This window comes from Penicillium brevicompactum (genome assembly GCF_028827555.1).
Source record: "Penicillium brevicompactum strain IBT 35665 chromosome Unknown utg000005l_segment0_segment0, whole genome shotgun sequence".
Lineage (NCBI taxonomy): Eukaryota > Fungi > Ascomycota > Eurotiomycetes > Eurotiales > Aspergillaceae > Penicillium > Penicillium brevicompactum.
The window spans coordinates 108,066-132,950 of NW_026623208.1; the positions used below are offsets into that span (position 1 = coordinate 108,066).

At 50.1% G+C, this 24,885-nt stretch overlaps 7 protein-coding genes across 7 annotated transcripts; 4 read left to right on the forward strand and 3 right to left on the reverse strand.

Moving 5' to 3' along the window:
* Nucleotides 1–246: 246 nt before the first annotated feature.
* Nucleotides 247–1,349, forward strand: N7506_005842 (phosphotransferase family protein; the record flags this gene model as incomplete). The annotated part of the gene is made up of 2 exons (XM_056955135.1): nucleotides 247–1,160; nucleotides 1,220–1,349. 2 exons carry the CDS (start codon nucleotides 247–249, stop codon nucleotides 1,347–1,349), a joined length of 1,044 nt encoding a protein of 347 aa, XP_056809469.1.
* A 421-nt stretch (nucleotides 1,350–1,770) lies between these two features.
* Nucleotides 1,771–5,098, forward strand: N7506_005843 (uncharacterized protein; the record flags this gene model as incomplete). Its single annotated transcript, XM_056955136.1, has 7 exons — nucleotides 1,771–1,857; nucleotides 1,915–2,254; nucleotides 2,313–3,884; nucleotides 3,938–4,493; nucleotides 4,544–4,665; nucleotides 4,726–5,007; nucleotides 5,073–5,098. 7 exons carry the CDS (start codon nucleotides 1,771–1,773, stop codon nucleotides 5,096–5,098), a joined length of 2,985 nt encoding a protein of 994 aa, XP_056809470.1.
* Nucleotides 5,099–6,218: 1,120 nt separating this feature from the next.
* asf1 (nucleosome assembly factor ASF1) lies at nucleotides 6,219–7,253 on the reverse strand (the record flags this gene model as incomplete). Its single annotated transcript, XM_056955137.1, has 4 exons — nucleotides 6,219–6,609; nucleotides 6,673–6,981; nucleotides 7,046–7,085; nucleotides 7,145–7,253. 4 exons carry the CDS (start codon nucleotides 7,251–7,253, stop codon nucleotides 6,219–6,221), a joined length of 849 nt encoding a protein of 282 aa, XP_056809471.1.
* A 498-nt stretch (nucleotides 7,254–7,751) lies between these two features.
* Nucleotides 7,752–11,046, forward strand: rna14 (cleavage polyadenylation factor subunit RNA14; the record flags this gene model as incomplete). Its single annotated transcript, XM_056955138.1, has 5 exons — nucleotides 7,752–8,648; nucleotides 8,749–9,180; nucleotides 9,233–10,226; nucleotides 10,279–10,965; nucleotides 11,033–11,046. The coding sequence occupies 5 exons, from the start codon at nucleotides 7,752–7,754 to the stop codon at nucleotides 11,044–11,046; spliced, it is 3,024 nt and encodes a 1,007-aa protein (XP_056809472.1).
* A 668-nt stretch (nucleotides 11,047–11,714) lies between these two features.
* On the reverse strand, nucleotides 11,715–12,965 carry N7506_005846 (uncharacterized protein; the record flags this gene model as incomplete). Its single annotated transcript, XM_056955139.1, has 1 exon — nucleotides 11,715–12,965. The coding sequence occupies one exon, from the start codon at nucleotides 12,963–12,965 to the stop codon at nucleotides 11,715–11,717; it is 1,251 nt and encodes a 416-aa protein (XP_056809473.1).
* Nucleotides 12,966–16,553: 3,588 nt separating this feature from the next.
* N7506_005847 (putative eukaryotic translation initiation factor eIF-2C4) lies at nucleotides 16,554–20,196 on the forward strand (the record flags this gene model as incomplete). The annotated part of the gene is made up of 6 exons (XM_056955140.1): nucleotides 16,554–17,162; nucleotides 17,239–17,364; nucleotides 17,419–17,540; nucleotides 17,591–17,802; nucleotides 17,931–18,109; nucleotides 18,166–20,196. The coding sequence occupies 6 exons, from the start codon at nucleotides 16,554–16,556 to the stop codon at nucleotides 20,194–20,196; spliced, it is 3,279 nt and encodes a 1,092-aa protein (XP_056809474.1).
* Nucleotides 20,197–21,179: 983 nt separating this feature from the next.
* On the reverse strand, nucleotides 21,180–24,653 carry N7506_005848 (SAGA histone acetyltransferase complex subunit SPT7; the record flags this gene model as incomplete). Its single annotated transcript, XM_056955141.1, has 4 exons — nucleotides 21,180–22,325; nucleotides 22,378–22,714; nucleotides 22,758–23,526; nucleotides 23,579–24,653. 4 exons carry the CDS (start codon nucleotides 24,651–24,653, stop codon nucleotides 21,180–21,182), a joined length of 3,327 nt encoding a protein of 1,108 aa, XP_056809475.1.
* Nucleotides 24,654–24,885: the final 232 nt, after the last annotated feature.

Here is a 24,885-nt window from a genome sequence, read left to right on the forward strand (position 1 = left end):
TGATGTCTCCATATATGGGGGCTGTAGCAGGCCCCCATCATTCTGGAACACGCGCCCCAAAGTTGTTCGACCCGGACCACTACAAGTAGCACTACGGAGTAGCTAGTACGGCATTACTGGCCAGAGTAACGGAGTACCAGGGATCAATACCCCTGACTGCCCAGCTCGTGGGGCAGTCTTGTAACTCTTGTTGATACAACAGTACCCCCTCCCATCAGCCGCAATCCCACATGAAAGCAGTTCAACATGCAACAACTCGATCTCAAAGCATGGTCTGCGATGCCATCACTCGGAGGAGCACACAGCCATGCCACTTCGGTTTATCGTCAGTCTCCTGTCGTTACGGATGAACAACATCGACTGGATGCCGCGCTTTCCTTGCTGTTTCCATCCACGGTCCATGTGCATAGCTCACTGTCGCTTTCTGGGCACATTCATTCACTGCGACTGATCGTACTCTCGAATGGTGCACGAGTGTTGTTAAAAGGGTCTCCTTCTTCAAGCACTGCTCTACTTCGCCGCGAACGGTCCTTCCTTGAAAATGAGGCCCAATTCCTTGCTCTGCTCGGACAGAGTGGAAATCCTTGCATCCCTCAGCTCTATAATTACGACCCCAGTGGAAGACCGTGGGGATCTCCTTACCTGATTCGGCAGTACATGAACGGAAGAAGCTTGTCGGAAATGGAAAACGAGATTTCACCTGTGCAGCGAGACGGAATCGATCGCCATCTGGGCTTCTTGTTGAGCACAATTGGACAGAATGCTGCTCCAGGGTTTGGAACCCTGCAGCAAGTGGCAAGGGGCGCTGGAACGTCCTCCTGGAGAGATGCTTTCTGCGCGCTGTTTGAGGGCATCCTCCGCGATGCGGAAGATACCTTTGTTCATCTGCCTTACTCGGAGATCCGAGATGGGCTGAGCCGTCTCGCACCCGCTCTCGAAGATGTCACCCTGCCCCGGCTGGTGGTGGTGGATTTTGGCCGGCCCTCTCACATCTTGTTGGATGAAGAGTCCAAACAACTGTCGGGTATTGTAGACTTCAGCAGTGCACTTTGGGGTGACGTCTTGATGGCCGAGATCTTTGAAACCCCGTCACAGGCGATCTTGCAAGGCGCCGGGATACCATTGCTCAGAACAAGGGAGGAACAGATCCGGTTGGTGCTGTAAGTGTGGAATGCTATAACGATTTGTCGAATACCTCGCTGACAATGCCAACATACAGGTATGCATGCTATCGGCTGGTATCTCAGATCACAGTGCAGTATTACCGAACTCGAGACGAAGCGAGTGAGTTTGACTCTCGGCGACGATTGACGACCACAATTGCGGAGATGATGAGGTTTGAACTTTGACGTGCCATTTTTATTTGCGCCTTTGGCATCATTTTTGAGGGACTCTGTCTCTTTCTCTTACCATGAACCGTGTCTTTTTCCCATAGCGATGTTCTTCTGGCCCAACATCGGTCCTTCATAGTTGCATGTGATTCGGAGTTTGGTTCTTTAGATTGATTTTCAGCCCAATTCGAGTAAATCGCCCCGTCAAGAAGCGAAAAATTCAGAATATCCAAATATCCAAATATGTCAAACCAGAGATCTTATAAGAGAGCCTCATCCCACAGCCAGAAGGAAGCATCAAAGAATCAGATGGCTAAGCGCCAAGTCGTAGGGCGGAGCGGGGCAGATCCGGGTGTTTTTAGCTTCTGCATGGCGTCAGCTGTCTCTCTTTCTCTCCACATTTTGTTTCCCATCTTCACTTTGTTTCCAACCGCAAGAGATGGCTCATTTCTTGCGCGGAAAGCAGGCCGGTATTCAAAAGGACCTGTCTGAGGGTTTATCCCCAGACCTGTTCCTCCTGGACGACGTAGGTCTTGGCATCCCAGGCATCTTCGTTTCCCGCAACTGACACCGCTGTTTCCAGTTTGCACGATGCGGCGTGAATTCGCAGATCAGCGCGATCGCCTACGATCCGGTTCAGTCCCTGGTTGCCGTGGGCACCAGTGATACCCAGTTTGGAAGTGGGCAGATCTATATCTTTGGCCAGCGACGGGTGCTGGTCACCTTTGAATTTCCGCGCAAAGCCTCGGCTCGTTTCCTTCAGTTCTGCGCCGACAAAGTCATCAGTATTGACTCCAAGAATGAGATCTGTGTCTTCTCCCTGGAGTCCCGGCGCATGGTGGTCTCCTACGCCCCACCGGGTCAAGCCACTGCCCTGTTGACGGACCCGAGCTTGGATTATGCTTTTATCGGCTTACAAAATGGTGAGTTCATGGCAGTCAGAGGAAAGGAACAAAGTGAATGGAGCTGAACTGTGACTAGGTGAAATTATTGCGTACGATCTCGATCGGGAGTCGTTGACGCCTTTCAGGGTCCCGAATCTTTGGTTGGAGCGCAATCCCCGCGCGCGATTCTTCCCTGTTGTGTCGCTAGAATTCTCCCCACGAGACATTGGAAAAATCCTGGTGGGTTATCCAGAAGGAGCGGTGACATTTACTTTCAAGCAGAATCTTGCGCAAAAGTACTTTGTCTATGAGATTCCTCCTGGAGCCCCAGGCGGCGATTCACTACCAACACACGAAGTACGCCGGCCAAAGTTGACTAACGCGATCTGGCACCCAAACGGAATCTTCATCTTGACTGTTCACGAAGACGCAAGCTTGGTGCTTTGGGATACAAAAGATGGCCGCAAGCTCCATGCCCGAACGGTCCAGACACCCAACATTGATCAGCCAAGCTCTAGTAGACCTGGTTCGCCTAACGACGATGCTGGACCCAAAGAGCCAGTGACGAAGATTGTTTGGTGTGCCAAGGCCAACCCCGATGACACCGGTCTTCTTGTGGCTGGTGGTCGTCCAGTGGGGGACCTGAACAAGGGCCTCACGTTTTTGGACATGGGTCCAACCCCCAACTACCAGACCTCCTCCTGGCAGGTCTTGTCGACTTACCTAGAACGGTTCCGTCGCACCGTCAACCTTCCGGTCCCACCAGGAGCTAAGGTGGTTGACCTTTGTTTTATCCCTCGCTCTTCGCCATACTTCAACGGTGCCCACGATCCCATCGCCCTCATTGCCATGCTATCATCAGGGGAAATTCTTACGATGAGTTTCCCCAGTGGACATACAATCACCCCCACCAACATGCTTCATCCGTTCCTCACACTTGTCCATCCATTTGTGAACAAAGCGGTGCTTACACCTGTCGATCGCTCCGTGTGGCTGGGCCTCAAAGAGCGCCGATTGCAAGGTCCCAAATTTGTGGTTGGTGGTGCGGAGGCAAAAAACCCCCTCAAGCGATTTGAGAACCGCAACGTCGTCTCGATGGCACATGCAGATGGTACTGTTCGAATCTGGGACTGCGGGCACGACGATGAGATTGAGAATGGCGACGTGGTTCAAGTTGATCTTGCCCGCGCTATCGGTCGTGTCAGCAACATCGAAGTGACCGAGATGTGCCTCGCGAGTACCTCGGGCGAGATGTCTATTGGACTCAAAACCGGAGAGCTTGCCGTGTTTCGATGGGGTAATAACCCCTCGTATGGACACGAGGAACCCCCTGGTGCCAACCAAGGACCGGGGAAAATGACTCCAATTACACAGAGAACAGACCCCGGCCTTAAAACAGGAATGATCCCTCTGACCTTACTGGACATGCAGCAAGGTCCAATCACGGCGTTGAAACACGGCCAAGTTGGATTCGTGGCCGCCGGTTACCAAGGTGGTACTCTGGTCATCATTGATTTACGAGGGCCTGCGATTATACACACAGCACACGTGTCAGATTTCACCAAAGCCCCTAAGCGGAGTAGCTTTCTCAAGAATCGGGGCTCAGAGGATGGCCAGCCAGAATGGCCTACCCAGATTGAGTTTGGTGTGATGACATTGGAAGGCGAAGGTAATTTTGATCTCGATCGCGATCGACCGAATTTTGGCGCTGACCTCTTCCAGATTATTCTAGCATATGCTGCTTCGTTGGCACAAACAGGGGCAATGTAGCAACCTTCAAGATCATCCCTGCGTCTGGTGGCACCTACGAAGCTGCTTTCGCGGGAACGTCTTCAGTCGACGATAGCGTCATTAGCGTCATTCCGATCGACGCAGAATCTGGTGGCCTTGCTCTAGCCACACCCAGTGCTGTCGGAGGGCTGAGGAACGGCGCAAAGGTCAATGGCGTTGTGGTTGCGGTGACCGCTTCTGGATGTCGAATCTTCAAGCCCCCAACCTCCAAGGGTGCTCACAAGGCATGGGAGGACTACCTCTGTGACTCGGCTACGGTAGTCAAGACCGAAGGTCGGGGCTATAGCTTAGTTGGTCTCTTCGGTGATGGCAATGCGCGAGCATTCTCTATTCCTGGTCTTCGGGATATTGGTTGCACCAAAATCAACCATCTCGCGGAGATGCGGCGCCTTTCCGAGGCATGCATTACCCCGACCGGAACCGTCATGACCTGGGTCGGTCCTTCGGAGGTCGGCCTTTTCAATGTCTGGGGAGGTGGAAACGGACTGTAAGTTCTGCCAACAATTCAGCTGAGAGCGATGCTGACAATAATGGTAGACACCCCTCAAACGACAAACTCTACAACCCCGAGGCTGTTCTTCCCTCGCGCCCTACAATCACCAACGTGCAATGGATATCAGGCACACAATATGTATCACCAGCGGACATGGATATTCTGAGTATGTCCTCCATTTCAAGACACAAAGTCTACTTGCGCTAATGTCTAATGCGAAATACAGTTGGCGGTCCAGGCCGACCCCCATCCAAGCGGATGGTTGAGCAAATGAAGCAAGAAGAACAGGAACGTCGCAATGCTTTGAGAGAAGGCCGTGCCCCACCCCCCGAGGCCAGTGGCAGTCAAGAAGGGTATTGGTCTTACATGTCCCGACAAGTCCAGGAACGCACGGAGCGCCTTAATATTGCGGGGGACAGCATGGACCGGCTGGAGGAGAACAGCAGCAATTTTGCCAATGATGTCGGCAAATATGTGCAGTCACAAAAGAAGAAGGCTGTGTTTGGATGTAAGTTGATCGACAATAAGCTACCCACCCCTTGCTTGATTGATACTGACCGGTCTTTCGTACAGTGCTGGGCTCAAAGTTTGGACTCTAGTCCTGGAGCTGGCTATTTTGCAGTGTGCAAGTTTAGAATTTTTGTTTAGCTTGGGCGTTTTCGCTTTTTTACCATTCCCCGTTCCCCCTTTCTTTCTCGTCCCGAGGTCGTGAGGCTGGCAACATAAACCATGTATAAAAGATATCAACTACCCAAATGTCACCCAAATGTCACCCCAAGTACGGAATAAACTCACCCATGGACCCGAGTCAATTGTCACTTCGTGAGAACGTCCCTACCTATTCCAAGGTTTGGCCACTGGGACACGAGGATTTATGGTCTACTTGATAAGCTCCCGATCAGTGTGGTTCGTGTAATCAACTGGACAGGTGTCCAAATACAAATACGTACCTGAGCGTCCATGTGGCCATTCAGGTCCACAGGCGTCTAACATCAATTCCACGCTGAAGTACGGAGTATTCCGTACGGAGTATATAATTGCGGGACTACCAGAGCCCGAGAGACACGTCATATTCTTCGGATGACAGGAAAAACAAAGCAAATTAACACAGGAAGCTAGTCATGATTGAAGTATGCGAGAAAGCTAATTGACGAGGAATTTGAGTCTTCCATGGCCAAGGCGAGACTTCCATAGATGCCTACTTCCTGTACATACGTTCGCGGTCACATTCGAAGCACCACCATTCCAAGAATCCAGTCACTCAAAGATGAAGGCCCCGGAAGTTCAGAACATCCTTGAGATGGTACCTAGGTACGGAGTACTAGATATTTGAATGAGACTCATGTATACATACGGAGTACTGATAGCTCCGACATGGGTATCCAAGGCCAGGTGTGCCCTTCCATTGACTACACTTGTACATTTCATGGTATTGGGTATCGCCGCATATTAGACATGATAGTTCAACTACGCGTCTGGGGCACCTGGACACCGAGGAAATACGGACATTTGATCGGCAGTCATTTTGTATTATGTTGATTTATTTTGGTTCATAGACTTGGGAACAATGGCCATTGTGAATACAGGAACATGGCCAATTGCAGTCCTGGGGTCGTAACGTTGCGTTCTGGCTGTCGTCAAAGAGCATGGGGAAAGTGAAAATGAGAAAAGCATAAGACTCATAGCAAGCGGAGCTCGCTCTCATGTGGGACTTGGGATCTAGTGCACCATCACCTCAGGTTGAGCCTGGTGAGGGGCCTTGGCGGATTCATCCTTTTGCTCGGTGTCATCGCCCATTTCGACGTCGTCATCGCCATCACCACCCTCCTCCTCTTCAAGGTCATCTTCGTCGTCATCACTCTCAGCCTCGAGATCTTCACTCTCAGCATCAGATACTTCCTCTTCTTCCTCTTCTTTGCCAGCAGGGGCATCGGCGCCCTCCATCTCCTGGTCCTCACCGGGAGGGGGCTTGTTGGAATCTTCGAGCTCCTTCAGGAGCGCAGCCTCGAGCTCACGTTCTTCGGCACCGTAGGCACCGCTGTCATCGTCAAGGCCATCGGCCTCAGGCTGGTCAGGTGGGTACTCAGCCGGGGCCGAGTCATCGGAGTCCCTAGTGAGAGATAGTGTCAGAAACAAGCTCCACTTTGTAAATAAACAAACCAAGGGGTCTCACCATTTGATAGCAAAGCGGGTCACACGGGGCTTTTCTGCGAGGACATTGCGGCGAATGCGCTCGATGACAGGTTTCGCAGGAGGCTCAGCGGCGAGCTCTTCGCTATCGTACTCGTTGTTCACGTAGTAGCCAACTCGAACGAATTCTCTGCCGTCGTAACTGCATGTGAGGAGGATGACAGTGACACCCAGCATCTCCGATGTAGGGATGCGCTTGACATCCGGCGCATCGGCCTCGAATATGAACTTGTTCACACCGACTGGGATGGGGCCGACGAGCAAAGAGTCAAGTTCCTGGTCATACTCGGAGCTATTGTGATGTCAGAATATAGTCCAAGGGTGGGGGATGATGTTTGATTGCAGCAAGGACGTACGAGGTAGCGGATCCGACGTAAGTGAGTTTCCATTCGAGATCTAAACGGCAGTGGTTAGTGTGCCGGAGTGAAAGAACGGAGATGATGGTCTGCACCCACCCTTCTGAAGTTGTTCAAGACACTCGAAGGTAATCTCAAATTGATAAGAAGCGGTGAAAGCAGCTGGGTTGTTGAGGTTTTTCACCCCGAGGAGTGAAACGACGGACATGTTGGTGGAGGTGTATGTACGAGGTTAAAAGAATCGAAGATGGGAGCAGTAAAAGAATTGTATAACTAGTCAAGGGGGTGGGAGGAAGAGAGAGAAATTATAAGTGAAGGAGAAAGAAACAAACAGGTCCACCGGAATGCAGTTAACTCTCGACCCCTCTAGTACAATGCGAGGAGCCCATCGATCGACGCGCCTTCGCGTCCCTCGCTTTTGTCCACGTGACCCTCACTACCCGGGCAACCTGCAAGTCTCTCAACCTTCTGCACACCAGACTGTACCCCAGTACCTTGTGGTGTCTGCTATCGCAACTTTGCGGCTGACGCATATCTCCCAGTGGCTGTGTTCCACTTTTGCTTCCCTTTGATACCTTTTTCTTTTGATTCCCCCCCCACTGCGCAAACCTTGATCCTTATGACTTGTCGTTTGGACTTCTAACTTAACCAGCTCCACACCTTCCCTTCACCACAAGCATCGCACATATCTTAATCTTTGTCCATCATGGCGGACGAGGAATCCGAGGCTGCCTTTTTCCAGGCCCAAGCCTTGAACACTGAGTCGCATTCCCCCGCCGAGGAAGAAGCCGAGAACTCGGATTCAGACGACTACGACCCTTCACAGGCATTGGGCGAGCACTATGCAACCTCTTTCGCAGACCCCAAACAGAATGATGATGATGATGCCACCGCTGATCAATCTCCGTTGAATGATGTCGTTAACGCGACTCCCGACGTGGCGGCTGTCGCATCAGACACCGAAGCTGCCCAAGACAGCGTCGCTCTTGATCCTTCTCAGAACTCCTCCCCTACTGGATCTCAGACATCGACACCCGCACCACCAACCGAAGATGCGGCACAACCCACGGCCACCACGGATGGTGCAGTTGGGGTTGATCAGGACGAGGATGACGAGGATGACGCGGATTATGAACCGCCAGCTGTACTTGAGGGAGAGGAGGCAGATGTTATTCCTGTGACAATGTCTGAAGATCCCAGTTCAGGAAATGCAATTCAAAACACTTCCACCCTTGATGTATCATCACACCAAGCTGAGCAGGGACCTGCCAGTGGGCCAGACCTTTCCCATAGTTCTTATTCTCCTGCTCATGTTCCTAATATTGATCCTTCTTCTGTTTCTGGCCAATCTCAGTGGGCTGCGCAAGATTTGAACTCCACGGACATGCAGAACAGTACCGCTCCTACCCCTGTACCTGACTCTCCTTCTGCACAGGGCCGTCTGTCCCATGATCGGGTGGGAATCCTGCAAGATCGCACCGAGCAAGACCCCCGAGGTGATATTCCCGCATGGTTGGAGTTAATCGCAGAGCACAGAAGCCGCAACAGATTAGACAGCGCACGTGAGACCTACGAGAGCTTTTTGAAGGTCTTTCCAATGGCTGTAAGTGTTTCATTCTCTTTTTGTCCTTCCATTGTCTCTCCCTCGTTTGCTCTTTCCTGCCGACACCTAGACTGCAAGTTTGCTAACCCAAGAATACTAGGCTGATCAATGGGTGGCTTACGCCAACATGGAATCTGAGCTCAATGAACTCTTTCGTCTAGAGCAGATCTTCAACCGCACCTTGTTGACGATCCCAAGCGTTCACCTCTGGTCTGTGTATCTCGACTATGTCCGCCGCCGTAACCCTCTGAGCACAGACGCCTCCGGACAAGCAAGAAAAACCATTTCCTCCGCCTATGATCTCGCCATTCAATATGTGGGCATGGACAAGGATTCGGGCAACATCTGGACCGACTACATCGAGTTCATTCGTTCCGGGCCCGGCAGTGTTGGAGGATCTGGGTGGCAGGATCAACAAAAGATGGATCTGCTGCGAAAGGCCTATCAACGCGCTATCAGTGTTCCGACCCAAGCAGTCAATACCCTCTGGAAGGAATACGACCAATTTGAAATGGGATTGAACAAATTGACGGTACGTGAGACTGCTCTATTCCTCCGTCTGAATCTAATGATTTCTGTTTTAGGGCCGCAAATTCCTGCAAGAACACTCGCCATCTTACATGACTGCCCGCAGCTCCTACACTGAACTTTTCAACACCACACGCGATTTGATCCGGACATCCCTTCCTCCCATGCCCCCGATGCCAGGAGCTGAAGGTGACGCTGAATTCGCAGCGCAGGCGGAGATTTGGAAACGTTGGCTTGCATGGGAGAAAGAAGATCCTTTAGTGCTCAAAGAGGACGATCTTGCAGCTTTCAAATCGCGCGTTGTTTACTGCTACAAGCAGGCACTCATGGCGCTGAGATTTTTGCCAGAGATTTGGTTCGACGCTGCGGAATTTTGCTTTTTAAATGATATGGAGAGCGATGGCAACGATTTCCTCAAGCAGGGTGTTGAAGCAAACCCAGAGAGCTGTCTTCTGACATTCAAGCGAGCGGATAGGTTGGAGGTCACTTCTGAAACCGAACAAGAACCATCCAAGCGCGCAGCAAAGGTCCGGGAGCCCTATGACAAGCTACTTGACGCTCTCTACGGCTTGATCAACAAGGCTCGCGAACGAGAAACACAGGATATCGCCCGCATTGAACAAGAATTTGCCCCCAAAGCTGCACAGACTCAACCTGAGAATGATGATGAGCCTGATCCTGAGGCAAAGGAAAGAGAAGCAGCAAAGACGGCACAGATTGATGTAGTCCACAAGGCCCACTCAGTCCACATCAACGCACTCTCCAAAACCCTCTCCTTTGCCTGGATCTCACTTATGCGCTCCATGCGTCGGATTCAAGGCAAAGGCAAGCCTGGTGAACTAGCAGGTTCGCGACAAATTTTTGCAGAGGCTCGAAAGCGTGGTCGGATAACCAGTGATGTCTACATCGCCAGTGCTCTCATGGAGTATCACTGCTACAAGGACCCTGCCGCAACAAAGATCTTTGAAAGGGGTGCCAAATTGTTCCCAGAAGATGAGCATTTCGCACTCGAGTATCTGAAGCATCTCCTTGATATCAACGATGTCATTAGTAAGTATTCCCCTTGATTCCGATGCCATGCACAACTAACACTAGCACCCAGATGCCAGAGCCGTGTTCGAAACGACCGTCAGAAAGTTGGTCTCCAACCCTGAGAGTGTCCACAAGGCTAAGCCCATATTCTCCTTCCTTCATGGATACGAGTCTCGGTACGGTGATCTCACCCAAGTGATCAACCTGGAGACCCGCATGCGTGAATTATACCCCGAGGACCCTGCTCTGGCTCAGTTTGCCCATCGTTATGCCAGTCCCACGTTTGATCCCACGTCTGTCAGACACATTTTGTCGCCGTCCCAGACACGACAAAAATCCGACAATGCGGGCTATCTCACTACAACACAAGCTTCTCCCGCGCAAAACCACGCGGACATGTCGCTGAACTCACCCAAGAGACCCTATCCCACCGACGATTATGACGACGAGAGCCGCCCGCGCAAGTTTGCTCGTGCTGAATCTCCCATGAAGGGGGGACAAGCCCGACGCCCCGATCAGCCAAAACGAGTGCAGCAGCTCAACGGGCAAAACACTTCATACAAGCCTCAAGGATCCCCTGCTCCTCTGCCTCGGGAAGTGGTCACTCTTTTGAGCATCATCCCTCCCGCCCACTCATATAACATCAGCCGCCTTTCTCCCGAGAAAATGATTGAACTCCTCCACCACGTCAATATTCCTGCCACCCCCGCTCAAGCACAGCTGCCTCAAAACTCTGGTGGGGGAATGTCTTACTCTGGTACGTCCTTTACTGCCTCAATGCGTCCAATATCGTGAGATCATCATACTGACATACTACTCATTAGGCTCCTACCGTTGAGCTTCTTTGAGAACTATTCTCGCTCTGCTTTCTGTGTACAATCTATCCCGACTCTGCTTTGCAATACGTCCCATTTTCACGACGCGTCAAATATTCCCGATTTGTCTTCAACATCGATGACCCCGAATCTCCCCCCTTTCTCTTGCAGGAATCTCATGAGACACATGGCTAGAACCCATGCAGTTGTTGAGAAACCTCATTGCATATTTCACCGGCGTCGGTCTCTGGCATCAGTTTCATTAGGCTTCCAATTCCTGCGTTCGCTTGCTGGTTGGGTTTCCGTGCCCAGTCAAGTTTTGTACAGTCGCGAACCCGCAACACAGATAATCACTCAATCGAGCTATAGCAAACCTGGCGCTTTATGCTATGGACAATTGAATAAAGCTAAACGAAAATCCACATTTGATATTTGTGTAGATTGTGCGGATGTTTAAATAAAAACTTACATGCCCAGGTGGTCATGGTCGTATGCGCCCTTGACGCAGTCCGATTGCTGCTCATTGGAAAATTTTGCGGTGCCTGTTTAAACTCGATTGCCTGAAATAGCAGACTACAAGCATATCAAATTCTCGCTTTGTTTCCATTTCATTTCATGAGCTAAATCTCCCCTGCTGGCTCTTGTGATAACGTGATAATCTCATGATTGGCAAGTCACACTCGCTTGGGCTTCAGCCATACATGCAGAGGCAAAGCACGATGCCTATCTCTTGGCAGGCCATTTCGAATGGTTTGAAGTATTGAAGTGCAGCTTCCATTATCTGACTGTGGTCAGGTTGAATTTGAATCCGTTTAATATGCGGGAAACGCTCTCGCTGTGCGAGCAGGCCTTGCAGATTCTCAATGGCTATTTTGAAGTCCTCTTCGCGGCAGTCGCCCAGACCGAGTATCTCCAGGCTTGGTGGTAGCACCTCCAGCAAAGATACGTTGGGACTGTCGCTTGAACCGAATTGTAGAAGTGTGCGCAACGGTGCGTGAAGCTCACGCAGCCGGTGGAACTCGACGAGGGACCCAAACCCCTTGAGGTGCTCACTCTCGTCATCGCATCCGGTGTCCCCGGTGTCCCCGTTGTTATTCAGTCGAAGCTTTCGGAGGCTATGCTTTTGGGAACAAAGGGCGTTGTAGAACAGAAGAGGGCGGAAGTCCAGGTACACTTCACCCCAAATGGCCTTATTGTCGTGCTGGTAGCTGAAGACCTCCAGTGCGGCACACGAGGTAATCCAGCTGGCAAATCCGTTGGCCCCATTGTTGGTGTCAACAGCACCAAACTCCAGTTTTGTGACACTAGATGCCCCCGGCTTTGGTGACAAAACATCGGGTTCATCTTCACACACCCCGGCCGCAGTGAAGACTCGCATCGCAGGAAGACGCAAGAATGGAATTAGTTCATGCGCCAGGTAGTACGCCTTCATATCGTCTACCTCGACCGTCACCCGTTGCAAGTGCTGGAGAACTGGCATGGACGGGACTTTACCATCAGCAACTCGCGCTATCAAGGGTACAAAGTAAGGCGAGTACGAGTAATTTAAGGTTAAACTTCTGAGGGACTCCAACGAAAGCACAAGCACTGCGAGCCAAGCGTCAGGGCAACCTTTCTGCAGAGCCTTGTTCCATTCGGCCACATCCTCGGAGTCGCTTGCTTGCTTCAAAACATCCACAAGCGCATCAACTTCCTTATCGTGCTGAGTCTTTGAATCCGGGTACCATTTGAGTCTCAAATTTTGAATTGCAGTACCAATTCCAGGGTTATGCCGAACAGATCGAGCAAGAGGAGGTATCTGAAGGGCCTTGACTGATATTGTTTGGTATGCTTTGGGGAAGAATAGCGAGTACCAATCACGACATACCAAGAGGAGATTTAGCTTGTCTCTTTGGTACAAGTTCTCATAAACAAGAAGCCAGATATCACTGTTCAAAGACATGAGGTATTGTAGTACGCAGTTGTACCAAGGAGGTTCTGATCAGCCCCTATTAAACCATGCTAGCGTGCGCGCTAAGCACTAGCTTGCATTGAAGATGAAAATACTCTGTATCACCCCACTACTCCTTACAAATTTGATAACGTGAAACAAACCTTGGAAATAGGTCGGAGATGGAAAGCCACAGGAAGTGGCCTCCCGCTTGGGCGCGAACACGCAGTTACGTCAAACGATATGGCCTTTAGATATTGTATATTTCACGACACGAGATGAACTTCCCCTCAACTTGAAGCTATAATTTAACAAGACAATGCCTAAAATCACGATAGATTCATATACCTCTTTAGAACCCCAGTAGTTGTCACAATCAGGGTCTCAAAGATTGGGGCGCATTTCAAAAACCGGCTACCTTCCCTAACCGCTGTGCCAGGAGACAAAGATCAGGATTCCAAACCCAGCGCCTTAGAGTATACTCACTATACATAGTTCTCTTAATTTTTCTCACACAAATCCCCGGGTTTCAGGCTGGAAGTGCGAGGGAAGTACGAGCGAAGTGACGTTACAATGTGCCAGTATAATAGGGGGGCTACACTCAATCAAAGTGTTCCAAGGTAACTTCCCTTGTACTTGGTAACCAAACAGGCGTTACCATAAAATAACCACTGTAACGGGGAAACCGTGGCACATATCATGTGCGCCACAGTGCCTAGCTTTAGCAGTTTTAGCTCGCAAGCGTGTAGTCTGAGAATCAAGTATTCTACATCTCTTTGAAAAGCAGAATCTATTTCTCAATCCAGCCGTGTTTTCACCCTACTTGGTCCATCATGATCCCCATCAAGCACTAGGTACCCCCATCGTCTTGTCTGCACCAGACCGCCAGCACGCTCTTCCCACTTTACTAGGTGGTTAAGCATATGGTTTATTGATAAATCTAGGCTTTAAGCTAGAAGTGCGAGGGAAGTGCGAGGGAAGTGACGTTACCATATGCTAGTTTAATAGGGAGCCTACACTTAATCAAAGTCTTACTTCTTTCGTACTTGGAGATCAGATAGACATTCCCACAAAATAACTAATTAAGTATATAGATCGCTAATAAATTTGGGCTTTAAGCTACCAGTGTGAGAGAAGTGCGAGAAAAGTAACGTTACAATATGCTAGTTTAATAAGGAGCTTACACTTAATGAAAGTGTGACTTCCTTCGTACTTGGAAATCAGACAGATGTTTCTATAGAGGAACTAATTAAGCGTATGGTTCGCTGATAAACTGAGGATTTAAACTAGAACCTTGGAAGTGCGATGGAAGTTCGATGGGAGTATGAAGGAAGTACGAAGGAAGTGACATTACAATATATCCCCAATCCCTAATTCTCTGTTCACGGCTTAGCCAAGACTTCCATTTCTCGACCAATCAGGATGATTTGACAATGAGTTGGAACCTTGGATGGACAGCCAAAAAGACAGCTTAAAAGACAGTTAGGAAAAGGTCCCGAAGTTGGTGACAGCTCTCTTCCGTTACCAATCGAAATATGAGATTGAGCGAATACATAACTACGCCTGTGTATAAGCAACTATCGTCGTCTTTTTGGACGTGCGTGAGCGCGGCACTGAGGCTTGTTAGTATAATAGAGAGCCTACCCTCAATGGAAGTATTGCTTTATTCATACTTGATAATCAGATAGATGTTTATATAGAATAACTGATTAAGCGTATAGTTCGCTGATAAAATTAGAGGACCCTTAAAAAAACACCCCCAGTAGATGTTACCACACCCCTTGGGCTTTAAACTATTGAAGATTTAATGCTTCATACGCCATATTTTGGTGCAAGCCACTTTATGGCAAGGCACTTCCAAGGTTCTTAGCATATCTGCCTCAGGCCCTGGAAGCTTTAATTGACGAAGCCTCGATAGCCTCGATAGCGCTAAAATATACAGTTTTCCATCAGTTGAAGCAGCTTCATGCACCGTTTACCAGGTTAATCTATATCGTTTTAAATCAAGCTAAAATGGCGGAGATGAGGCCTCAATTTGGGGAAGAAGCCAGTTTCTGGCTTCTTCAATGGAAGCGAGTTTGCTGCTTTGTAGCAAGCATAAATAGCATCAACTTCCCACTTATTAGGAAGTACAGAATTCATACTATTCATTGAATAACCAGTTTTGTCAACATCTATCTTTGCTGCTTCTGATAAAGAGCTTTACATGCTGAACCACTTCCTGTAGTGTTCAACATTGCTAACAGAAGAAATATATCATTAAGTGTTACCATACAATCAATATAGATGCGATTGGTCAAACCTTGAAACCAAACCTTGAAACTTTTTGGAAACATGATTGGCCAAGCGAGCTAAGCCGTGAATAGAGAATTATACTTAGGGGGTTAGGGGATTCATTGAATAACTTGGTTTGGTCAACATCTTCCTTACTGCTTTAATGAAGAGCTTCACATGCTGAACCACTTCCTACAGTGTTCAACATAAACGGGAAGTGCGCGGGAAGTGCGACAGAAGTGCGACGGAAGTGACGTTGCAATATGCTAGTTTAATAGGGAATCTGTACTCAATCAAAGTCTTACTTCTCGCGTACTTGGAGATCAGAGAGGCGTTATTATGAAAGCCAAGACTATAGTTGTGCATAGAAATGGGCTCGTGTGGGGGCCCATGGCCCAACCTAGTCTCATGAAGTGATCTTCCAGGGAACGAGTGCACGACTAAGAACACTCTTTTCAGCAGAGAGCGCGTACGACGTCTACCTAGATAAGCCCGACTCAAGTGACGGATTAGTGAGCGCGATACATTTCGGATTAATCGAACTTCTGGCGGACTCCTGGCGGACTTCTGCGAGAATATGTAGCTGGGTAGATGAAGAGATACCCATCTGGCGTAGTTGCACGTCGACAAACGGCCATATCATCCATTCTTTGTTCCGTAAATCTAGAAGGCGTAATACAATCTCAAGTATTCCCCTACTACAGCCCCCTTTATAGACCCGTCTACTCTACTCTTCCCTCTTCTCCTCTCCTCTCTCCACTCCATCACTTTGCTATCTTTCCCCCTCGAACTCCGACGCACTTGCTTCGAACGCATACTCGCCAATCAACCAACGAGTCAAACCCTCGTCACTAACAGAGCTCAAGAAAGGTTAGGGAGTCGTCCTTCCTTGAGTTCATCCCTAATCCGAAGGACCCTAAGAAGAATCCGAAAGCCTCACTTCAAATCGAAAGAAGTTGTTTTAACACAGTAAGTGAGATCCTCACGTTCATCCTCACGTTCACTTTCCGTGCCTACAACATGTTCTTTGCATCGTTCACTTTTGCCTTGATATTGACCGGATCTCTACCTTCCGAAGTAATAAATCCCCAGCATCAGGCGCCTTCATAGCTTCCAAGGTTATCTTTTTCTCACGTCGATTGCACTTTCCTCTGTTCCATCCTTCACTCCGATCCCAACCAAGCCTCCTGCACTTAACTTGATCCTACATCCCACATTTCTACCCTTTCCCATCCTTTGGCTTCTTCCAACTCTCTGAGCTTCGAAGTTCCAAAGATCAACTAGATTACTGACACCAGAACTTGAAGCTTATTTCATCTGCCCAATATGGCACCAAAGCCAAGACCATTATCCCCTGAGGAGCAAGAGCGGAAATCTCGTCACGAGAGTCGTTCCTCTGCTTCTAAGCCGAAACCAGCGGCAACCCCAAGCTCCACTTCAAAGGCATCCTCCAAGAAGCCTACTTCAACCCAGTCCCCTCGCCACTCTACCACTAGCCGTGAGCTTCCTCTTCGGGGGAGCCTGCCCCCAAAGCCTCTGAACCCACGCGAGGTCCAAGATTTGCGTGAACACAAGGCCCGCTTAGAGCAGGATGCAAAGCGCAAAAGAACTGCCGAAGAGACTGCCTGGATGCGCAGGGCTGGAATTGACCCTGCAACTGGCGAAAAGATTAAGCCAAAGAGCACTGGTTCAAGCAGCAGCGATTCCCCTATCCGTCGTGTTGAGTCCCCCGAGCCATACCCAGCTCACTGGACCGAAGAGGAAAAATTGAATCACGAGCGACTGCTCAAAGAGGGCGTCCGAGCTGCGGTTCATGAACCTCATCGGCTCGACAAAGACAAAATTGTCAGACACGAAGACTATGTCACCATTGCCTGGGATGGCTGCAAGAATCTTGACATTCCTTGGCATAGATTCAAGATCAATGACCCTGCGGTGAGTATAAAATTGAGCCGAACCCACTTTTGGTGAAACCGCGAAAGACGATAATTAGACTGACTTTGTTCTGCAGGCGGCTTCTACCACAGGCAAAATCCAGAAGCGTGTTGGGTACAACACTTCTGGAAAAGAGGTCGAAATGATGTTGAATGCCTACCCCATAACTGCATTCCCTGAAAAATCAGTCTATCAATATGAGGTGTGTAGTTTCAAACAGTTCACGACGATCCTTTTTGCTGACGACCATGCCTAGATCAACGTTCTACATGGATCTCAAAACGAGACTGACAGACGGGTTCTCCGCAAGTGCTGGAACAGCGAAACTCGAAAGGCGCGTATCCCGGATGGTATCTGGGATGGCGGAAGAATTTGCTGGTAAGATCAAGCGCATTTGAAAACGTACAGTGGGTTCTGACAAACAAAAGGTCTCTAGAGAAATTTGAGAGATGGAATGAGGAGATTGTCTTCAAGGGTGACATGGCCCGGGAGCTTAAGACTCTTGCCACTGTCGCGGAATTCAAGAATAATCCAAACTTGAGAATGTCTGTGATTCCAAAGCGCCGAGTCAACCTCGCGATTATCCAAGCTTGGCTGGGAGGTCGACAGGATCTCGACCTCGCAGTGATTGAAGCCTTGAGTAAGTAATCTTTCGCACGTGAACTCTTCGATTTTGTTCACTGCTATTGCTACCACTGTTATTGCTACTTCTATCTTTTATGCTCCTCTTCCCCTGTTATAATTTGACAGACAAACTGACATCAACAGGTTTTCTGGATCACTTGCTTCGCGAGTGGCCGACAAAGCAATTTGCTGCTATTAAGAGAGCCTTTTTCTTCGACAAGCTCGACGAGGATCAGGAGCTGAAGCACGAATTCTACAAGCCACTTGCCAACATGGGTGCTTCCGTGTACCGAGGTATCTATCAGGCAATTCGACCAACACCAGTAAGTTCCATCTAGCCACTGAACATGAAGCATGGTCCACTAACATTGTCAAAAAGAGTGGCCTAGTCCTGAATGTAGATGTGGCTCATTGCGTTTTCTTTTCCCGAATCAGTTTGATGGGATACATGATGAGCGCCAACAATTTCAGCGACAAACAAACATTGGTGAACAGGTTGATGCCGGAGCGTGACAAGTATGGTGGACCTAAGGAGAGCAAGTGGTTTGCCCAGGTCAACAAGAAGATCCAAGGCCTCCGAGTGGCACTGAACTATGAGGGTTGTCCATTCAAGATGAAAAGCTTCATAATCAAGGGCATGCTCCTGGCAACACCCAAAGAATATCACATTGATTACTTGGACAAAGCCTCGGGAAAATCAACTCGCATGAATCTCCAGGAATACTTCACCAAGCGGTACAACGTTCGTCTCGAGTTCCCAAACATGCTTTTGGTTGAAATGACGAAATCCGACGTCCTTTACCCAGCCGAGTTCCTGGTAATCAAGAGTCTTCAGCGATACCGTTACAAGCTCAGTGATGTGGAGGCAGCTCAGATGATCCAATGGTGTGCCACTCGGCCTCAAAAGCGTCTGGAAAATGCTCGCCAGGCCAAAGAGATGCTTCGACACAAGGATGATCCGATCTTGAAAGCCTATGGCATGAAGATCAGCGAGAAGATGATTCGGACCAAGGCCCGACTTCTTCCCAGCCCAGAGATTCAGTTCGGTGGTAATCGAAAGCATAACCCTGGACACCTGGGGACTTGGGATCTGCGAGGCAAGAAGTTCTTCAAGGGCAATGAAAAAGCACTTTCACGCTGGGGTGTGGGCTTCTTCGCTGGACACCGTAAATCGATCAATCATGATCAGGCGATTCAGTGGACTGAACAGTTCGTTAAAATTTACAAGGCCATGGGCGGTGATATCCATGAACGACCAGTTGTCAAGCCTTTGAATGAAGACATCGGTAGCAGTGTCAAAAAGCTCTACGATGAAGTTGCTTCACGCGGTAACGGCGAGCCCCAGCTCCTGATTTTCATCGTTCCCGACAAAGACTCTTGGGTCTATCTTCGTATCAAGAGATCTGCCGATTGTCGATACGGAGCTCCTTCTCAGGTTCTCCAGGCTGCCCATTGCATCGCCAATAAGCCTCAGTACCACGCGAATGTTTTGATGAAGGTGAACGCAAAGCTTGGTGGAATCACTGCTCGCGCCGTCCCGAAGACAAAAGGATCTGGTCTGCGTCCAGGATCTATGATCATCGGAGCAGATGTCACTCACCCAATGATGGGCGTGTGGACCCCTTCGTTGGCAGCAATGTCAGTTTCTGCCAATTCCACAGCTACACGCTACATGGGAGGCTGCGAGACCAATGGTGACAGAGTTGAAATCATCCGAGACCAGGTCGCTGAATTCATTCTACGTCCTATGGTTGCGGAATGGAAAGCCACCGTTGGAGAAGGCAAAGCTCCCGAGTATGTTTACTACTTCCGTGACGGTGTCTCTGCATCGGAGTATCGCCGAGTCCTCACGGAGGAGGTCCCTTCAATCCGTAATGCCATTGCACACGCATGTAGCGCACCGTCCTGGAAGGGAAAGATGTGCGTGGTGGTTGCTAACAAGCGCCACAACCTCCGGGCATTCCCTGACTCCAAGAACCGCCTGGTTTCGGATCCAAATGGCGCCCCTCTGCCAGGTACCTTGATCGACAAGGACGTCACAAGTCCCCATGATTGGGACTTCCTACTTTACAGCCACATTGCGTTGCAGGGAACCCCACGCCCGGTGCATTACCATGTCCTGATGGACGAAATAGGCCTCAAGCCCAATGACCTCGAGAACATGATCAACGATCACTGCTACCAGTACATTCGATCGACCACCTCTGTCTCGGTTCATCCCGCGATTTACTACGCGCATTTGATTTCCGTACGCGCACGTCACCACGAGGATGTTCCAATCACCTCCGGTCCTCAGAGTGGGCCCGAGGTAAAGACGACCAACCCCAAGCCCACAGAGGCTCGGGCTAAGCGACTGCTCCCCATTGAAGGCACCTCTAACCGGCTAGCGCTGGGGATGTGGTACATCTAAGTTCAATCCAGCGAACCTTCTCTGTTCATATCAAACAATTTTTTATCAGCGAACCCCGGGGAAGGAAACATTCTTTAACTTGATACTACTCCACTCATTTTGAATCTCGAAATTGCTCTCAAGCCCAGTGCTACGAATTGTCTCTAGATCTTTATTCCACCAGTTTTTCTTTACTTTGTCCCAATTTGCGCCCTTGGTCTTTCAGACTTGGGTTTGCATTTACCCTCGTTGCGCAGGACTGGGTGATCAGCTCGACACCGGTTATCCAAATCAACACGAACGAGCTACCTGGTACATTTATGCTGACTGGCTGGTGCGGTGATTACAATTAGCTTATTTTCCACGTTGTCAACCCAGAAAAATTCCCCCAAAAAATGAAACTCTGTGCCCAAACTGTCTCGTGCCATGTAACAACGAATGCAATAGGCTTAGAACCCTGCGTAGGATGCCCAAGTGTGGTCTTGTTGTTTTCAAGATTGCGCTTTTACCAGTGGGTATAAGGGCCATATAAGTCTACAACAACGAACAGTTTTTTATCGCCTCTGCAAAATCATGGAATTTGAAAAAGTAGGTAGATGTAGAAAGAAAAGAAGATTATATGGTACACGAGGCTGACTGAAACCTCTTCAGGATGGGTCCGGAGTTTCAGGGAGATCCGATATCTTCAAGTCCCCTTAGGCAGGAAGCAGAGGCTGAAGAGGAATGAAGAAAGCACTGCTAAAATACAAGTACTGGATTATATGTATCATCGAGACTCGAGGGCCGCCGTGCCGTGTGACCCTTCTTAATGGTAGATATCACGGCGGGGAGCACAACCCGCGCGAAAAATAAGAAGAGAAACTGGCCGCCAGGGTATGCAAAAATAAGATCAAATAAGGATGGCACATGTAGGAAAAGAGAAATGAATAGAAGGGCAAAGATCGTCGTGGCCTAGGAACAGCTCGTTATTTCTAGTTCCACTGAAAGCAGATTGTGATCGCTCATCAGGTTTCCTGAGCCGCGGTGTCAGCACCGTCAACGGGTCCGTCGACTTGCGCATTGGCGCTGACGGATGGATCTCCAGTGGCTTTATCCCCCTCGCCGTCAGCATTAAAGTTGGGCATATCAGGAATTCCGCTGTTCTTCTTGGCTTTCTTTTTGCTTGGTTCTGTAGTAGTGGTAGTCTTGGAGGCCGCGGGTGGGGCAGCTCGTTTCTGAGGGCTGGATGTCGGACCGGCGAGGCCATGCTGAGGAATCTTGCCAGAGGGTGGAAGACGCGTCTTAGCGGCCATAGGCCTCTGTTTGGGTGGCAATTCGAGATCCTCAACAAGAGGCTCATTGCGACTGGTGTTCAGCTTGCCCTTGAAGAAGTTGTGCAACAGCCCAATTTGGTTGGATGCGTTGTCTGCTGAAATGCGGGCATATGGAGGCGGAGGAGCGAACAGGGTAACCGACTGCGAGACAGTGGTGTTTTGCGGATTGGCCGCGTTGAACATCCGGTTTTGGAGCAGATGCAACGGGACACTGAGGGTGGATAGACCAAATTCTCGGTCTAACCCTAGTTCCTTGAAACCGAAGAAGTCCTCGTCAATGTCTTCCGCAAAGTCACCTCCCACAAATTGTTCGCTGCCATCCTTGAATGCATTTGAACCGTCTTCGCCGCCTTCGAGGGCAGGCCGAAGAAGTTCGGTGAGGAGTGACTTGAGACGACTATGAGCTGCTGTGAGCTTACTTCCCAAACGATCAACGTCATCCTTGATGTAAAGTTCCAATTCGTCGAGATGAACGCCCACAGAAGACAAAGTGTGCAGGATTATCTCTGGCTCGGTGTATGCGGATTTCCATTCAGCCGCCGGGGAGGCAGGGTCCTGGTGCTCAGTGGCAGGCATCTTGGGTGTTTCCATGTAAGATTTCATGGTAGCGCCGAGTTTCTGGAAGAAATCGGCAGCAATGTCGGTCACGGCTTCAAGCGCAGAAGGCTGGTATTCTTCAAATCCGGTATGATAGAAAACCTTGGCAACTGACCGCTGGAGTGCTGCTCTACAAGCCCACGGGGCAATGACGGGGCCGTTGTCATTCAAGACATGGGGCTCAGCATCTTGCTCCACAAATGGTTCGGGCTGATATTTTTGAAATTGATTCTGGTACATCTAGATTGAAGTTAGTTGGAGGATCAAATCGCAGAGATAATGAAGAGCTCACCTGGGACTGGAGCTGCATCTGCTTGACAATGCCGATTTTTGAACAAATTTTGCGGGTATCTTGCATTTGCCGCATGTTCGCGTTCATCTTCTGGGTCAGCTTGCTATCAGGTTGAGTGAAAGAGCCCTTTGGAAGCATTTTCAGGAATTCCTCAGAGGCATCGACCACATTACCCTGCCCATCTTCTTTCCAGAGCAGCCGGTCAGGAATATCGGGAACACCAGACATGACATCATAATAGAATGGAACCATCTGATCTTCATCGACCTCGATTCCCTCTGCCAGCGTTTCGCTTGCGACCTCGGGCTCCATAGCATGAGAACCCCCGTCGCGAGACCTGTCAGCTTCAATGGTAGCTAGCTTTTTGATGGCGAAGCCACCGACGCATTCCAGCCTTCGTTCTGATCAGGGCCGGCTCTTCGGAGTTGAGCTTGTCTCCTCTGAGGAGGCGGTGCCGATCGGCCGCGATGAGCGCACGGTCTTTCTTGGTCACTTGCTTCCATACTTTGTATTCTGGATCTTCCAGCTCTACACCTCCGGGGACCGACAGCGCACTGAGAACAGGTGCCAGTGTAGTAGGGCCATCAATATCCATAGATTCATCCTGGCTCCCCATAGCAAGTGCCGCCATGCCAGCAGGGTCAGAAGGTGTGTGCGAGCCAGGAGGAGGTGTGGCGAATCCATTTTGAGTAGCTTCCCCAGCAGCGTCTGAGTCTGCCCGCGCTGGTGGAGGCGGTTGGGTGCTTGGGGCTCCAGCAGGGCCCTCGGAGCCGCTAGGGGTGTTGCGGGACGGCGCGGTGCCCTTCTTTGAAGACTTCTTTCCAGGAGCCTTCCTTCCCCGGGACGCCATGATAGGCTCCTCGTCACTCTCTTCGGCACCATCGAGTTCTGCAAGCTGGAGTCGACGTTCCTCGGCTTCAACTTCAGCTCGGTCCCTAATGATAATGTCAGGGATGAGAGGAACGAGCTTCTCTGTTTCCTTGCGCATATAGAGCGCATGCTTTCGAAGAGGATGATCCGAGTTTGTATTGTATTTGAGGCAGTTGGCCCAGATGAGGGTGAGGTCGTCAACAAAGTCCTGCTTGGACTTGTATGCCAATCCTTTCAGCTTTTTCGTCATCGAACCAAGATCCATTGGGTGTTTAATAACTAGTGAGGGTTAGAGTATGGCTTTTGCGATGTAAGTGGGGTTCCGGCATACCAGTGTGATAATCGGGCGCATCTCGTTTGTTAACACGAGTCAAAAAGGCAGTGGAGTGCTCAGTCATGGCTTTGAGCTCGCTGAGAACTTTCTCGCAGGCTTCATACAATTCCTCCTGGCCGACTTTATCTTCATTCGCCCATTTGCTGCGGTTTTTCCGAACCTCACTCAGCAAGCTGCGTAGCTCGGCGTCTGATGCCTGCACCCTGTCGCGCTTCTTGTCGATTCTTGCAATGAGGTTCTTCAATGTCAAGCTAGACGCTCCCAGGTTTGTATTGCTCAAGGAGCTATAACCATTCGCGGCGCCTTGAGCATTGTTGCCGCTGATGTTGGCTTGTCCGGAGATCTCGGCCTCGACTTGTCTTTCCGATTCTTCCAAGCGCTGCTGATCAAGCATCGCATCTCGATCATTCTCGAGCGTGTAGAAAAGAGTGTGGAAGCTTCTTCTAGCAGCCTCCTCGGTGGCCTTCTTGTCTTCTTCGAGTTGTTTCCGAAGATCCTCCGTGGTTTCCTTTTTGACCTCTTTGGTCTCATCTGCGCCGGTAGATGATGATACACTGGGATGGTGAGCCGATGGCGCAGTGCCACTAGGATCCTGCGGAGCGGCGACCTTGGTCTTCGGAGATTCGGTAGCGTCCTCCATATCTTCATCTTCGTCATAGTCGTCATAGTCGTCGTCGTCGAGCTTTCGCGCCGACTTGCGCGGTGCTGTCGGGGGTGGTGGAGCATCTTCGACGCGTGAGGTGTGAGCCTCGTGTGGATCTCCTTCCCCAGCAATCAGACCTCCTGCTGCATCTTCGTCCACCAGTTGTCCAGAAAACAGCAGACTTATTTTCGCCTCGCTCCGGCGATACAATTCGCGGAATTGGGCTATGCGCGGGTCTTCTTCGGGCACGAGATCAGCTTCCGATGTCGAGTTCGGGTTCTGCCCTTCGGCGCCGACAGAGCTGCGTATTTGAGGCGTCCGGGAGCCCGATAAAGTCTTTACCAAGCCATTGACAGGGCGAGGAGAGTCCTGGAGGTCATCCGGAGGCCGAATGTTGCCCGGGGGCCAGGCGTTGTGGCCGAGCGACATGCTCGCTCCGAAACCCCGATTCTGGGGGCGGGCGAGACTCGATTCTCCGCGATTAGGATTACGAGCCGATCGGACGCGACGCGGTGGTCGGAGGAGAGACAAAAGTCATAGAGGTAAGAAACACCGCTCGTATAATAGACTGGCGATGTCAAAAATGCGAAAAAAGATAGCGTGGGGGAGAGGTTTGATGAAGAAGGTCGGGGGAGCTTCCTAGGAAGTTTCTCTAGACGGG